This window comes from Carcharhinus amblyrhynchos, chromosome 2, assembly GCF_965287045.1.
Source record: "Carcharhinus amblyrhynchos chromosome 2, sCarAmb.v2.hapA, whole genome shotgun sequence".
NCBI lineage: Eukaryota > Metazoa > Chordata > Chondrichthyes > Carcharhiniformes > Carcharhinidae > Carcharhinus > Carcharhinus amblyrhynchos.
In genome coordinates, this window is record NC_137325.1 from 113,568,939 (window position 1) to 113,586,525 (window position 17,587).

At 40.0% G+C, this 17,587-nt stretch overlaps 1 protein-coding gene across 4 annotated transcripts in view; it reads right to left on the reverse strand.

Moving 5' to 3' along the window:
* arhgap21a (Rho GTPase activating protein 21a) overlaps positions 1-17,587 on the reverse strand; it is a 215,185-nt gene that overhangs the window by 101,427 nt on the left and 96,171 nt on the right. For 3 of the 4 annotated variants that reach the window (XM_080211355.1, XM_080211346.1, XM_080211380.1), the window contains exons 3-4: positions 12,692-12,871; positions 9,510-9,534 (exon numbers count right to left, since the gene is read on the reverse strand). In XM_080211355.1, the coding sequence (XP_080067481.1) occupies positions 9,510-9,534; positions 12,692-12,871 (205 nt within the window). Of the gene's footprint in view, positions 1-4,161; positions 4,184-9,509; positions 9,535-12,691; positions 12,872-17,587 lie in introns of those variants that run through there. The other variant, XM_080211363.1, reaches the window with a different exon arrangement.

The window sequence follows — 17,587 nt, forward strand, 5'->3', positions numbered from 1 at the left end:
TCCGAAAGCTTGGAATTTCAAATAAACTTATTGAACTATAGCCTGGTGTTGCGTGACCTCTCATCTTGTCCACCCCAGTCCAACACCAGCATCTCCACATCACAGCCATTTAATAAGGTCAAGGCTGATCTAACACTCAATAAGTCACTTTCCTGTCTCATCTCCGTAACTATTAATTGCCCTACTGATTAAAAACCTATCAATCTCAGCCTTGAAAATGGTAAAGAGCTTGGCCTCCACTCAGAAGAAATTTGTTAGTAGTGTTGGGGAGGGTTTAAACTAGATCTTGGTTGGGGGGGGAGGGGGCGGGCGGTGGGTGGTGGTGGTGGTGGTGGAGGAATCTGAGGGCGGATTCAGATAGGACAAATTCAAAACAGGCCTCAAAGTTAGCAAGTGACTGCAGGACGGAAGAACCATAGAAAATTATAGCTCAGAAACAGGCCTTTTGGCCCTTCATGTCTGTGCCAAACCATTTTTTGCCTAGTCCCACTGACCTGCACTGAACCATATCCCTCCACACCCCTCTCATCCATGAACCCGGTTAAGAGGTTAAAGTATGTGCAGCACAAGAATTTGGCTATGTTAAAGAGGTATATATTTAAATGCACGGATTACAGCAAGCAAAGCTGAAGCCACAGATTTATAACTATGATATTATGTTGCCATGTGTCAAAGAAAGTTGGCTGAAAGGGAGGCAAAATTGTCAGCTCAACATCCCTGGATATAGGGTGCTCAGACAGGATAGAAAGAAGTAAAGAAGTTGTGGGACTAACACTATTGGTTTAAGAATGAATTAAAGCTGTGGGGAAAGGTGGTATACTAAATGAACCATCAAATGAAGTCATGTGGGTTGAGCTTAGAAATAAAAAAAGGTAGTGACATTATTAGGCGTACACTAAGAGGAGTGACATTATTAGGAGAAAGATAGAAAAATAAAATATGTATGAAAACTTGAGTGCAAAAACAGGGTAGTAATAGGTGGGGAGTTCAATTATCTTAATATCAACTAGATACAAAGTGTGTTTCGTGTAGAGTGCAGAAAATTCGTAAACTGCAATAAACATAACCAATTGACAGAGTGTTGCAAGGGTTTAGAATTCAATTGTTTTTAATTTACACAAATAATGTAAATGCTAGTTTTTCAAATCTGTGCATGAAAAATGTAGAGGCATTTGGAGAATGTAGGCTGCTTTTATACTGGATAATGTTTTAATTCAATGCAGGAGAATGGCATGACAGCCAATTCCTAGATTTCACACTACCAAACCCAGTTCTCCCTATGGTTTAACACTTTTAGATGAGAAAAAGGTTTGCACTGTAAATGCAATACATCACAGAGGAAGTTGCCTGGACACTTCTGTGTGTCAGTCAGGGCCCTTTAGGTCACAGACAGGGTGTGACTATGAGTGAGGCAGATGTGGGGATCCAGAAGCTAGCAATAGATGCTTTAATTGTAATGTTCCATAATTCAACAACCTCTGCAAAAATCTTAGCAGATTAGAAACTAAATCTGACACATCTATTCAAGAAAGGAGGAAGACAGAATGCAGGAAACTGTAAGCCAATTAGCCTAACAGTTACCATTGGGAAAATGCATTAAAAACCATTATTAAGGAATGTACTATCAGGCAAAATCGACATGTTTTATGAATGGTGAATAGTGTTTTACAAATTTCTTAGAATTCTTTGAAGATATGAAAAGCAGGGTGGTTAAAGAAAACCAGTAGATATTATAGACAATTCGACACCATCCCCTCCCCCACCCCACTGCCCCTCACAAAACTGTGTCATAACGGCAAGAACACCAGAGTGACCACGTCAGCGCATCAGGCATGGTCTGGACTGGACTGCAACTGTCCCACATTTAGTCATTTTTCAGAAGTGGTGAATTTTCTGCTGGCTGCAGAGGTTGGGGGAGAAGGGGGCCTAAACATACCGGTGACCTTGCCTGCAAAGCACTTGGGTGCCATTTTGGAAGGGAGCTCTGAACTTAGTGTACTGGGGGACCCCCTTCCCTCACAGACATCAGGACCATCCCCATTCTTCATTCAGCAGCATGCTTCCTCCCTCCTCCTCAACATGGTTCGTGACCCATTGAGAGTGCCCCAATGCTATGTCGCCGCACCCCGCCCCATCCCACCCTCGTCATAACCCCAAAAGACCCATCCCCAGTGCTGCCCCCGACACATGGGCAGTGCCCAACTGACACTGCCAAGATGCCAGGTGGGCACTGCCTTATTTAAACGTTAAATATGCTAATTGGCCTCATGCCCTTTCTGGGCGCAACCTGACTTGTGGCATTAGAAAGGGACCAAGACAATTGCAAACCGAGTGTGGCTGGGCTTGAAACCGATTTTAGGTCTGCATGCTATTTTCCAGGATCGGCACAATCTGCACCATGCACGGCAAGGGGACTGGCAACCATCCCCAGTGTGTTTGGATATCCAAAAGGCATTCGATAATGACCCCCAGAGAAGTTTATCACACAAGAGCTTATACATGTGAAGAATACATTAATCTGGATTAAGGGCTAGTTCCCTGACAGGAAAGAGTCAGGATAAGATGATTTTTAGACTGGCAAATTATTTACAATCTATATGAATGACTTGAATGAAAAGTGTATGTAACCAATTATAATATATTTTGATATATATTGATATAAAGATAAGTTGGAAAGAAGCAAAAGAAGTCACAAAGTCTAAAAATGGGTATATATAGATTAAGCAGGTGAGCTAAAATTTAGCTGAGAGTGGTTTCACTTCTGCTTCTATTTGTAATTATCTTAAATGTTGACAGTATTAAATGGATAAAGAGCTCCTTAGTTATGTAATTGGAAAGACAAATAGCAAACCAGAAGTTACTGACAAAAGGTAAATTATCACACATTAGGTGAAAACAACAAAAATGTACAATTAATGGAATTGGATAATCTTAAAGAATGTAAAACAGGCTCAACACCTCCATGTCAAAACAAGGTGGTGATTTGATGGATTGGATTAGAAACTTTGGATTTTCACAGTCATACTGCTGATACATTACAGGGGCTGGGGGGGGGGGGGGGGGGAGGCGTTTTTACAGAATTTTGTTTTTAAAGGGAAGAAGCTTTGAGTTCCTTCCCTTACCATCAATATTTGTAGTCTTGAGACAGATAAAGTTCTGTATTTTGCAAACATTTACTTCACGTGGTGAACCTTACTTGATTAAAACCTACATCAGAACAATGAGTCTTTAATAGGTATACTTCTAATAAATAGTACAATACCAAAGGTATGAGTATTTTCATGCTTATTGTATAATTTATTCAACATTATTGAGTCATTATTTAGGTTGCACCCCAAACTCATGCTCTCAGCAGAGAAAAAAAATAAAGTGTGCATCAACCACGTCCCAAATTTAAATTAGAATGGCAGCCAAGTGAATGAATTATTATACAGGTCAAACATAAGCAGGTTAGTGTTTAAGCTTAGTAGGGCAAGCTCTGAAAATAATTCAAATTCAACAAGTTACTGCAGTTCCACAAGCAACTCCTATACAGCAAAACATTGCTTCAAAACTATTTGGTTAATCTTTGTTAGAGACAACCAAATCCATGTGCATTACCTTTATTAAACTAGACAGACATGTGATGTGATGTAAATAATTTTTAATTAAAAAGAGGTTTACTACATCACTGCAGTGGTCAATTCTAAGCTGCAATTTTGAATGATTCAGTCAAAGGTGTAACATCTGAACACCTGTGTTGTCACAGAAGATTTGCTTGTGTCATTTATATGTCAAATTATCCACATGCTTGTAGATTAGTGTAAATGCATATTTTTCGAAAGCATAGGAACAGAATCAGAATAACCCAATTATCCTGCAGCATAATAGGTTTTTCTGTGCAAGGCAAGTGCAATTTAAGAAGGAAGAAATACATTACTGCCACTATGAGATTAGTTTACAAACCAAGGAACAAGTTTTTTTAAAAATATATACAATGAACAAACTTCAGCTAGTAGCTGTACATGAAAATCACTTCTAATCTACAAGGGTTGGATGCTGTTAGTGGATCTAACCAGTTCAAGCCAAACCAAACTCATCACTGGACAGCTGCCTGAACATGGAGGATAAATAATCCCAAAAGGGCAGTTCATTTCTCTCTTCCATGCAGAACTTGCATACCCTTGAACAAAGGAAATAACCTCTGTGATAGGATGACTCCTTTTTCTTTCTTTTGTGAAAAAGTTTCCTGTACCTGTGAGAAGATGAAACAACCTCTGATGGGACAAAATTTTTTAATTAAAATTGGAGTTCATAAACATAGGCATGCAGCAGAAGTACCTGCATATGTATTCAGGGGATGGTTAGTTAATCATCACAATAAAATGTTATTAAAATTGAACACACTACATTTTGGGCTACTAAAGGATTGACCTCAAGAGGAGGTAACTTGTACAATTGAAATTTAATCATCTGTCCCTTTATTTGAAGGCATTTTAAAAAGGGAGAAAATGTAGTTAGGTTTTACAACTGTGCTGATCACTATCATTAAGTTCATAGTGAATCCAACTCTCTCAAAGAAATGCCAACAGCGAAATAGTGCAACATGTCTTGCAACCACGTAGTGAGGTGATTTTAATAAAATTATGCAGAAATTATGTGGAGCGCTTGTTTCCATGCAATATTCAAATTTTCCAATTGACAGAACTTGCCAAGATTAGCAAATCTAATGATTGAAAATTGCATTTTCAAAATGATTGACTGTATGTCAAAGTAAAAAGTAAGAATTGCCCTGCCCATGTTTGTTCAGCCAGCAATTCTGAATTTAAAAAGTAATAAACTTGTCATCTGAAAAATTTCACAAGCGTCGATGGGTAATTGGGCAAATGCATTGTGTGGCACTAAGCTACACACCAAGAACATACCTGTTTATATTCCTTTTCTGTGTTAGTTACGAGATCTCATCTCAAGCAGTCATGGGTTGTTACAATTAAAGGAACCACCTTGCATTTATATAACATGTTTCACAATATCCAAAAAAAATCGAATACATAGCATTTGTACACAGTTTCTACACAGCAAATAAGGCATGTTTTAAAGTCACTGTGGCAATGAAGGAAACACAACAACCAATTTGTGCAGCACAGTTCCACAGATAGAAATAAGATGATAACAAAATTCAGTTTCAGTAGTGTTGATTGAGGGACAAATAACTGAACAAACAACTGAAGACCACAAGATCTTCCTATCTTCCTGGGAAAGTAGATAGAACCTCAAATTAATGTTGCATCCAAATGGTGATACATTTAACAGTGCAACATTCCATCAGGATTACATTCCATCAGCACTGCACTGAAGTGCCAAACTAGATTATGTGCTCAAGTCTCTGCAGTGGAACTTGTGACCTCCTGACTCAGAAGCAAAAGTATCATCACTGAGCAAAAACTGGCACTTTGGTCTAAATAAACAAGGTTTAGAGAAAAGAGAAGGGAAGGAAAGAGGAACCTACCCTTCTGTTCAGGATTCCCATTTAGCAATGCTATTTTGAAATGTGTTTATAGTTGATATGTGTTATCATATCCATTGTGATGCTTCCTATGATCAAATAATTTGGTCATGCTCACATTTCCGGCCAAGTTAAAAAATGTCAAGTTAGTTGTGGTATTGAAAGGCTGCCAACAACTATGAATTAGAAACGCATCAGAAGCTCTTACTTCAGGGTTGGTGGAACAAGGAAAGAAATTAAAAAATATGAATTTGTTTCCAAACCTAAATTCAACCTTTTACCCTTATGCATTCTTGATCCAAGAGACAACATCCAATTCCCAACAGTTATCATTACGTGATGACAAGCAGACCAAAAAAAAAATGATTTTTAAAAAATCTGCATGCATTAGAAACAGTTTTCACATTTTGCATTGGTTCTCTGAAAGAACTTCCTACGTGGTCTCATTCTCAACATTAAAAAAAATCCCCTTCTAAATATCACCTTCAAATATTTATCCACTTTTCTTTTAAAGTAAGATAACCAAATATGTTTTTGTTGGGTGGTAAAATGTGCAGAACTAGAGAATTAGAAGTTTTATAAATGTACTTGGCAACAGCAAATAATTTATATGATTTACTGACTTTTACATACTACTTAGTAAAATTTATTTAGGCTCAACAGTGTCAATTTTAAATGGAGCTAACTGCTAACCCCTTATTAGTGCACTTACAGAATCTTACAGTGCAGAAGGCAGCCATTCGGCCCATCAAGTCTGCAGCAACCACAATCCCACCCAGGCCCTATCCCCGTAACCCCAAGCTTTTACTCTGCTAATCCTCTGACACCAAGGGGCAATTTAGCATGGCCAGTCCACTTAATCCACACGTCTTTGGACTGTGGGAGGAAAATGGAGAGCCCAAAGAAAACCTATGCAGACATGGGCGAACTCCATGCAGACAGTGAGCCAAGCTGGGAATCGAACCCAGGTCGCTGGGCGACAGTGCTAACCACTGTGCCACACATTTGTGGTCTTCCACACATTTAAATGTGACTACACAGTATCAGTCGTGAAAAAGAAAAGCTCTAAAGACAATCTACTAAACATAGTAGCTGCATTCCTACTTTACTGGAAGTGTGAAAATTCCTACTTCAGTACTTGCACGCAATACAATAAAAAAGTTGAGGAACAGCTTTTTAATTGGTGTTAATTTAACTAAAAGAGACCCCAAAATTAACAAGTGTGGGTTGAAGCAGTAATTTAAAAACTGTACAATACAAACATTAATTTTGTTCCATGGCAATCATAGTAGTAATGTAAATTACATAATGTTCTTTCCTTATTTCCCTCCCTAACATTATCAGTTTGCTCTTTCATCATTAGTTACAATGTTGTGTATCAATGACGAAATGTTAGAAAATCAGTACTGCAGACTCGATTATAGAAATCTAGGGATCTGTCATCTGATTGGGTGTGTTATACACCAAACACAGCAGATCTATCTGACAAGTTCTAAAGAGCACTTTCCCATAACAAGTTAGAAAATTTAGTGTTTCACTTCCAGCGATGGCATCTTAATCATGATTTTCCAATTGGTATATATTTTTGATGAAGCATCTTAATAAAAGGAGGACCTGTAAACTTCTAAACTGAAAGTCATTTGAGTTGGATACAAATCAAACACATTTCAGACTTCTGCTGCAAGAAGAGAATAGTAAGATGTAGAGGACCCTCTCCCTCAATGGTAATAGATAACCATCCACAACCCTTCAAAGATTTGTGTTATGTATCAAGAATCTTGGTCAGGTGCTCTTCTCCGTTTATGCAGTATGTAAGGTTTCATTCTGAGCCTTAAATTAGTTCTTTAAACAGAGATGATGATGATGATGAAGTGGTAGTAATAAAAACATTTCAGGATCACACAAAGAACAAGAGCTCCAATATGAACTTGGGAAGAAGAATAGGTCACGTGGCACCTTGAGCCTGCTCCGCCATTCAAACTGCTTGGTCAGTCCTAAAACAGTGTGGTGCTAATTCTTGCATAACTTGTTGCACATTTTCCCTTCAAGATTCTCCAATTGAATGCTTCTAATACGCTCTGCTAATGATAAAATAACATGTACCTAAACAATACCTTTAATCTTCAATTTAAAATATCCCTCCCACTGAAGTGGTTTAATTAGTTACATATTAGATAAACTTTTTATTTATGCAACCATGCTTTGCAAAATGAATTGAACGTTAATTAGTGCATTCCTCAGATGCAAAATACTGTCAATGTTTACAATTGTTTCTCAGGCCCTGAATTTTTTTTCTCAGCGTTTATGTCTCTTGTTTGGATTTTTAAAGCTTCATTTGCTTAGAGCTGGATCAATTCCATCAGAACCTAGAAGCCAAGCATTATGCAATACAAATTCCTTCCAATGCCCTCATTTTAACAACAATAATTCACTGTTTTAAAAATTTTGCCTCCAAGAGCAGAACAGCCAATTAAATACACCTCAGTAAATCACTGAAATGTAAAGCTCTATGGAACAGCATGAGAAAATTGTACATACATGCTATGTAAATACATAGCTTCTTACAAGTGGTATTTGCAAAAACACAAGATGCTGTTCTTCCCAAGTAATTTTAATTTATCCTACAAATATTAAATGTTCCTTTACCATGCCTCTATATTTGGTCAAATATCCCTTTCACCCATGGAGGCAGCCTTAGCAATACTTCAATTTGAAACTCTTGCTTTTTATTCATAAATCTCTTCTTTTGTATAACCTTAAGATTAAGAGGTTAGCTGTTCAAGACAATATGCTGCCCCTTTGCTACAGCAAACCAAAATTAATCGTACTGCCTTGCACCAAATATTTACCCCCCTTCCATGACATTGTTTGAAAGAGAACAGTGTACTTTGTAATATATGTCCCTCAACCAACATCAAAGATTACCTTGTTGTTTAATTCATTCATATTTGTAGAACCCGCTGTGTGCAAACTGGCTGCCACATTTCCCTACATTATAACGGTAACTACAATTAAAAAGTACTTCATTGACTGGGGAGTATTTTGACATTGTGAGATCATAAAAACTGCTATATAAACGCAAGTGCTTCTTTTTCTTATGCTGCACCAAAACACATCTAACGCAGAAACAGGGAAATAAATGAGGGGACAAGAAACCCTCATCAAGTTTGAGGATACAGATAAAATGGCATCCATATAAATCAATTAAGGAAGTAGAGCTCTTAATGCCCTTAAATCAAAACACTTCCATGCAATGCTGCACACAGGTGAAAACATTTTTGTTAGTGAATTTGATTCTATACTCACTGTATGGCTACATGCACAAACAACCCTACTAGATAGCAATCAGAAACTAAAACTATATCTTCTCTCTCTCCCCCGCTGTCCCAGGGGAAAATACTATTTGCGACAAAATTGAAAATACAGCAACATATAACATTAAAGGAGCTTCCTGATTTGGTCCTCAAAAATACATGGCAATATAGGCATTCAATAAAAGGCAATGTTGGAAATAATGTTTCCAATTGTTGACCTTTCATCAAAATGGTTTAGTTGAAAATCCATCAGTCTGAAGTATTAAATTTGTCTGCCCTCCACAGATGCTGATGGCTGTGCTGAATATTTTCAGCATGTTTTACTTATATTTCAGATTTCAAGCACTGCAGTATTTTGCTCTATTACTGCATCAAAACGGTAGCATTAAGACTTAGCCACATTTAATTAGATCCACAGTGTGCATCCATTTGATGTAAAAAAATTACTACTAATGAAGCAGTTTCTGCAAGAGGGGCCCACTGGACATTTACTGAAGTGCCATAAAATTGAAGCAGCAACACGGTACCAGAGAAAATATTTAGAACAAACAACACACCCGGGCATACATTATGTTTAAGGTTAATGCACAGCAATGAAAACTTTCATTTCAGGGTCCGAAGTGTCAAAAGCATATGCCATGTTTTAAAAAAGTTTAATGCTATCAATGTTATTACAAAGCTGTACAAGAATAAAGGCAGGTCATACTCACCCGCTTTATTTCCATTTTCTTCATCCTAACAAAGAAATATAAAGTTACTCGCATTGCATTCAATTTCCAATTAAGAGTAACGTTTCTAAGCAAAGTGACAGAACCTTTGATGCTTTTATAGTGGTTTTAAATCCACAAACAACAAATTGATATTCCAAAGAGCATAGCACAGAATCTTCTCACTATTTCCCACATCAGTTTCATTATTGGCATGAAGTAGGAGTCAAGACCTTTATGACAAGGGTGACAACACAGCACAAACCTCTAGGAACTCTATAAGCAATTATCAGCTAATCCAAAAACAACAATGATATACATTGGTCCAACTGTAATGTTGTTTGATGCAAAAATGAGAAAATCTACAGAATATTGTTTACATGCCTGATAAACCTAATGATTTTTGTTTTGAAGAGGTGACTATGTACAGGGAAATTCCAACTCATGTCATTTATTTGGACTTCCAGGAGATACTTGATGCTGTTCCTCATAAGAAATTATTTAACTAAAATTGAAACTAATGAAATTGAAGGGAAATTATTGATCTTGCTAGAAAAGTGTCTTATTGAAAGGAAGGAAAACAGGGATAATGTACAGTACTCTATCTGGCAGGACTCAATTAGTGGTGCCCAGCAAAAATTTGTGTAGAGGCCTCAACTATTAACACTGCTTATCAATGACTTAGTGACAGAAAGTCACATATCTAAGTTTGTCAATGACACAAAGATAGGCAATGAAAGCATAAAATTACAAAGCAATATTAATAGATTAAGTGAATGAATTAAGCAAATGGGCTTCAATATCAACAAAACAGGTAATCTGCTTTGGATTCAAAAGGGTCCTAAAAAAACGGAACATTCTAAATGGTGAAAAGGTGGAATCAGTGGAAGCCCAAAGAGATTCCAGGCACACATGTAATCAAAGTCACAAACAAGTACAGGACTATGAATTTCTGGACTTTAAACTTGCAGTACTGTGAACAGATCTGGACAAGACACCTGAAGAATGATAGACTGGCTTGGAAGGAGTGAAGCGTAGACTTACCAGAATGATGCATGGATTCCAAGGGCTAAATTACAAGGCAATATTACACAAGTAAGGTGTATTCTCTGGAATTCAGCAAGTTTAAAGGGAGATTTGATCAAAGTTCAAAATATTAAGAGGAAGATGGGGAACAGATAAGGTAAAGAGAGAGAAACTATTCCACAAGCCAGGAAGTCTAGAGCTAGGAGGAATAGTCAAAAAGATTAGTGGCAGATCTTCCAGAAAGAATATTAAAAAACACAAAGGGTGGTAGAAGTTTGGAACTCTCCTCTATAAATGGTAGTTAAGGCTAAATTAATAACTGATTTAAATCTGAGATGGATAGACTTTTGTTAATCAAAAAGGATCAAGGGCTCAGAACAGCAGCAGATATATGGAGTTAAACTGGAGATCAGCCATTATCCTAGTGGATGGCAATAGGTTGGAAGGGCTAAATGGTTATTTTTGTTTCTACATTCCAAATGATTTTTGTTTAGAGCAAGTTTTGATAAGGATGTTTTCTTCCTGACAGCGCCCATCAGTGTTGATGCCTCAAAGTCTAAAATAGAATCCAAAAATAGAAACTATAATGGCGAAGATCAAACATGAACCACAAAAGGGACTTTTTAAACATGACCCAGAAACTATAGCAAATTAGAGAAACTGATCTAATTCATCATTCAAAAATAGGAACAATATCCACTTTGGATGCCATTTTTGACAAATTTCAAGTCCAGAACCAATCAAGCTAAATTTAACTTTAATCAGGATACTGAATGAAGCATACAATATTTGGAAAAGCTGAACTTTCAAACTATCAATTAAACCTTCATCTAGAAAGTTAAATGATTTATTTCTTCAATAACTGTTAAAATTCATAAACTTTAAAGAACCACAACTTCAATGATCATGGCATGTGAATAAAGCATTAAAACGTTATGGGTGCAAGTGTCACCTTTTTGCTAAACGAATGAAAGCTGACTCTAAGACAACCACAAATTTAAAAACGTTTTCAAGGTAGAAACATTGGTTAGTATACAACCCAACTTGTATTGCACCAGCATTACAAAGTACTGCAAAAATACCTTCTACTACATGTGCAATCTCTGCGCATACAAATGGGCGAGTGAATTTACTATCAAATAAATCGGTTGGATTGAAACCTGGTGTTGTCAGACTTTTTACTGTGTTTACCCCAGTCCAATGCCAGCATATCCACATTACAAATGGGTGGCACAGAGGTTAGCACTGCTGCCTCACAGTGTCAGGGATCGGAGTGTGATTCCTGGCCTGGTTTACTGTCTGTGTGGAGTCTGATGTGGCGATGCCGGCGTTGGACTGGGATAAACACAGTAAGAAATCTGACAACACTAGGTTAAGTCCAAACGATTTATTTGATAGTAAACTCTCAAGCTTTCGGGGTTTCTCCCTTTGTCAAGTGAATGGAGAGTTCTGGCCTCAGACAGAGCATATAACAGCACAGACAGTTTACAGATTACTGATTAGAATGTGAGTCTTTACAACTAATCTGCTATTCAAGTTCACTGTCAGCCTCTTTAAGACTTGAATAGCAGGTTAGTTGTAAAGGCTCGCATTCTAATCAGTAATCTGTAAATTGTCTGTGCTCTGTCTGAGGCCAGAACTCTACATTCACCTGACGAAGGGAGAAACCCCGAAAGCTTGTGACTTTGCTATCAAATAAATCTGCTGGACTTAACCTGGTGCTGTCAGATTTCTTACTGTATGTGGAGTCTGTGCATGCTCCCCGTGTCTGCATGGGTTTCCTCCAGGTACTCTGGTTTCCCCCAACAGTACAAAAGGTGTGTTGGTGAAGTGCATTGGCCATGTTAAATTCTCTGTGTACCCAAACAGGTGCCGAGTGTGGCGACTACGGGTTTTCACAGTAACTTCATTATAGCATTAATGTAAGCCTACTTGTGACACTAAGAACTTTAAGCTTTACATCAAAACGCTGCTTTAAATAGCATTACAGTAATTTGCTCAAAAACTCTCTACAGCATTTTAAAGTTCAATTCAAAAAATATGCAGATATTGACGTTATTAATACATTAAATCAAAAGGAAAAGTTTTCAAAGTTTTTTAAAAAATGTAATAGGTTTCAGTTTTGCTCAAAGAACTGGAGATTACTTTGAATCTCTAACCTTTATATTGGTATGCACAGCTGACTCTGGAGGGTAGACAATGAAGTGTCTCAGAGTAAACCCAAAGCCCTGTGAATTTCGTCGTAGACTAATGGTTTTTGGGCCTGGCCATGAGAAAATGTCATCCACCAGCGGTGAGGTGCTCTCGACTTGTCCACTTCCATCCTTCTTATTTTTCCCCTGCATAAAAGAAAACAATCAATTGAGAAGTGCCAACAGCAATCTTTATGCAGAAGTATATAAAAGAATCATGTAATTCAGAACAAAAAGTCTGTTTTCTTTCAATGAGATTCTTTCTCCGCTTAGCCAAAAATATACATTTGCTGCAGATTCTATAATTTTTAAATGTAGCTACAGGTGTAGGGCAGCACAGTGACACAATGATTAGCACTGCTACCTCACATGTCAGAGACCCATGATCAATTCTGGCCTTGGGTGATTGTGTGGAGTTAGCACGTTTCCTGTGTCTGCGTGATTTTCCTCCTACAGTCCAAAGATACGCAGACAAGATGGATTAGCCATGGTAAACGCATGGGGTTATAGGGATCAGGTGAGGGATATGATGCTCTTTCAGAGGGTTGGTGCAGACTCAATGGGCCAAGTGGCCTCATTCTGCACTGTAGGGATTGTATGGGTATTGTGCAGAGTGTTGAGAGATCTTGAGACTGGTCTCTGTTTATCACAGTCCTCATTTGCTCCCCAAATACTAGAATATCCTGTGATGATTAGAAAGAAAAATATAAAATATTATATAATTTTGATCACAGCAACATTCAGCCCCTCAAGCCTCTTTTCCCTTTCAATCAGATCATTACTCATATGTAACTCAACCTTCATTTACTCACCTCTGATTTCTACTTCTGATATCCTAATTGTAATTGGCAAACGTTTCTATAGAAAATTTCTAATTTCAATTGCCTGATATCCAAAGCCAATATGGATTTCCTCTCCCCTTTATGAAAAATTGCGATAGAACTTCATTCCTAAATGGCACAGCTCTATTTTTATTATGTGTTTTGCATCCATCAGAGAAAATTGTTTCTCTGAACTGTCCTTTCAAATTCCTTCACAAACACCTCAAAATGATATGCTTCATCCTCCTAAATTCAAGGGAATAAAAGGTTATGCAACCTAACCACATCACACATTGCTCTGGTATCCAAGAACCACAGAATCCCAACAGTGCAAGAGGCAGTCCATTAAGTCTGCACCAAATCTCTGAATGAGCATCTTACCCAGCTCCCCTCCTATCCCATAATCCTGTGCATTTACTATGGCTAATCATGTATCATTCAAGAGAATCTGCACTGCGTCTCTTCCCAGTTCTCTAGTTGGGGAACTGACCAAAAGTTCATACAACTGAAACACAACTTTCTCCCCATTATATTCCATTAACTTATTTGGCTACTTTTTGCGGCTTTGTCATCACTTTCAATAAATAGCCTCAGTAGCCTGCAATTACATTGCAACAACAGTCTGAAAGGGATTCCAAGAAACACAAAGCTCTGACACGAAGGTTGCCAGGAACCTCACCTTGAATTCACATGATTACCTCCATGCAGAAGCTCTAACATTTGAACATGCACCAACCCTTCCAAGCAATAGGAGAAGCATCAGAAGGCCATCACAAGAACATAAGAAATAGGAGCAGGAGTAGGCCATCTAGCCCTTCGAGCCTGCCCCGCCATTCAATAAGATCATGGCTGATCTGTCGTGGCTCAGTTCCACATTCCCGCCCTCTCCCCATAACCCTTAATCCCCTCGCTTATCAAAAACCCATCAACCCGCGTCTTAAAAATATTTAGCGAGGTAGCCTCCACCACTTCAACAGGCAGAGAATTCCAGAGGTTCACCACCCTTTGAGTGAAGAAATTCCTCCTCAACTCCGTTCTAAACCGCCCCCGCCCCTTTATCTTGAGGCTGTGCCCCCTAGTCCTACTATCCTTTCTGAGCGGGAAGAGTCTCTCCACCTCTATCCTATCCATCCCATTCATCATCTTATACGTCTCAATGAGATCTCCCCTCATTCTTCTAAACTCTAACGAGTACAAGCCTAGTTTATTCAGCCTCTCCTCATAGCTCAACCCCCTCAACTCCGGCATCAGCCTAGTAAACCTCCTCTGCACTCCCTCCAAGGCCAAAATATCCTTGCGTAAGTACGGTGACCAAAACTGCACACAGTACTCCAGCTGCAGCCTCACCAATGCCCTATACAGCCACAGCAAAACCTCCCTAATTCTATATTCAATCCCCCTCGCTATGAAGGCCAGCATCCCATTCGCCTTCCTGACCACATGCTGCACCTGCAAGCTGGGTTTTTGCGACTCATGCACAAGGACCCCGAGGTCCCTCTGCACCGTCGCCTGCTGCAGTTTTTCGCCACGTAAGTAATAGTCCTTCCTACCATTTTTCCTACCAAAGTGGACCACCTCACACTTGCCAACATTAAATTCCATTTCCTGGCCCATTCGCCCAGCCTATCTAGATCCTTCTGCAGACTCTCCACACCCTCCACACAATTTGCCGTTCCCCCAATCTTGGTGTCATCAGCAAATTTCGACACTCTACACTCGGTTCCCTCCTCCAGATCATCTATATAAATGGTAAAAAGCTGAGGCCCCAGCACCGACCCCTGGGGCACTCCACTAGTCACCATCCGCCAATCCGAATAGCACCCGTTGACCCCCACTCTCTGCCTCCTATTTGACAACCAATCCTCCATCCACGCTAACACCCTACCCCCAACTCCATGTCCCCTGACCTTCTACAATAACCTCTTGTGAGGTACCTTGTCAAACGCCTTCTGAAAATCAAGACAGACCACATCCACCGGCTCTCCTCTATCCACCGCCCTAGACACATCCTCATAGAACTCCAGTAAATTTGTCAGACACGACTTCCCTTTAACGAAACCGTGCTGCGTCTGCTCTATCAAGCAATTCCTCTCAAGATGCCTCGCTATTTCCTCCTTGATGACGGATTCTAACATTTTACCTACAACAGATGTTAAACTAACCGGCCTATAATTCCCTGCCTTTTGCCTGGCACCCTTCTTAAACAATGGCGTAACATTAGCCGTTTTCCAATCTTCCGGCACTTCCCCGGAATCCAGCGACGTCTGGAAAATAACCAGCAAGGCATCCACTATCACCTCTGTCATTTCGTTCAGAACCCTCGGATGCATTCCATCCGGTCCTGGCGACTTGTCCACAATCAGCCCCTCCAGTCTGTCGAGCACCGCCTCTCTAGTAACAGTAATGTCATTAAGACCCTCCAGTCCTGCCACCTTTCCATCTCTAACACCCGGCAAATTATTCACGTCCTCCTCCGTGAAGACAGAAACAAAAAAGTTATTCAAGACCTTAGCCATATCCCCATCCCCGACCACTAAGTCCCCCTTCTCATCCTCTAAGGGACCAACGCTCACCCTAGCCAGCCTCTTCCTTTTTATATATTTATAGAAACTCTTGCTATCCTTTTTTATATTAAGCGCTAGCCCAGCTTCATAGCTTCTCCTACCCTTCTTTATCAATCTTTGTTGACATTTAAACCTCTCCCAATCCTCTTCTCGCCCACTACTCTTAGCTACTCTAAACGCCTCCGCTTTTAATTTAACACTTTCCTTCACCTCCTTCGTTATCCACAGCTTATTACCTCTCCTCCTACTGTCCTTTTTGACCATCGGAATAAATTTCTGCTGAGCACCAAGAAAGATCTCCTTAAAGATCCTCCACTGCTCCTCAGCAGACCTACCTTGCAACGCGCTCCCCCAGTCCACATTCGCCAATTCTTCTCTCATCCTACCGTACTCCCCTCTGTTCAAACAAAGGACGCGTGTCCGGGAACCCACTTTCTCCTCCTCCATCTGCACCAGAAACTCCACCATACAATGATCACTCTCCCCAAGAGGATCCTTCACCGCAAGGTCCCTAATTCTACCCGCCTCATTACATAACACCAAGTCCAAGATAGCTCGCTTCCTCGTCGGCTCCAACACATACTGTTCCAGGAAACTATCCCGACAGCATTCCAAGAACTCCTCCTCGAGCCCACCGAGTCCAACATGGGTTGACCAATCTATATGTAGATTGAAATCCCCCATAACTACGGCTATCCCATTCCTGCACGCCGCACTTATTTGCACGTTAACAGCCCGCCCCACCTCCAGATCATTATTCGGGGGCCTATAGACGACACCCACCAGCGTCTTCCTCCCTTTGCTGCTCCTAATCTCTACCCACAACGATTCCACTTTCTGCTCCTTGGCTCCAATATCATCCCTTGCTACCACCCTGATGCTATCCTTAATCAGCAGAGCTACGCCCCCCCCTTTTTCCTCCCGCCTATCCTTCCTAAACACTTGATACCCCGGACATTCCGCTCCCAATCCCTGTCACCTTGCAGCCACATCTCTGTAATGGCCACCAGATCATATCCATTTGTGCCGATCTGCGCCACCAGCTCATCCACCTTATTCCGAATGCTTCGTGCATTCAGATAAAGTGCCTTCATTCCAGCCTTCACCTGGACCCTATTTGCCGTAACACCACCAACCATACTCACGCCCCCTACTCCCTCTATTATTGGGACATCCTCGGCCTCTTCCCTTACCTGTACCCTCTCCTTAACTTTAGACCCTGTAATGTCACCTACCCTCGCACCCTCCCTCCCACTAATTAGTTTAAAGCCCTGTCTACAGTCCTCTTTACTCGATTTGCCAGCACTCTGGTCCCAGCACGGTTCAGACCAACCCCATCCCGCCCGAACAGGTCCCACCTACCCCAATACTGGTGCCAATGCCCCATAAATTCAAACCCATTCCTCCCATACCAATCCCTGAGCCACCCATTCACTTTCTTAATCCTATCAACCCTACGCCCGTCTGCACTCGGTTCA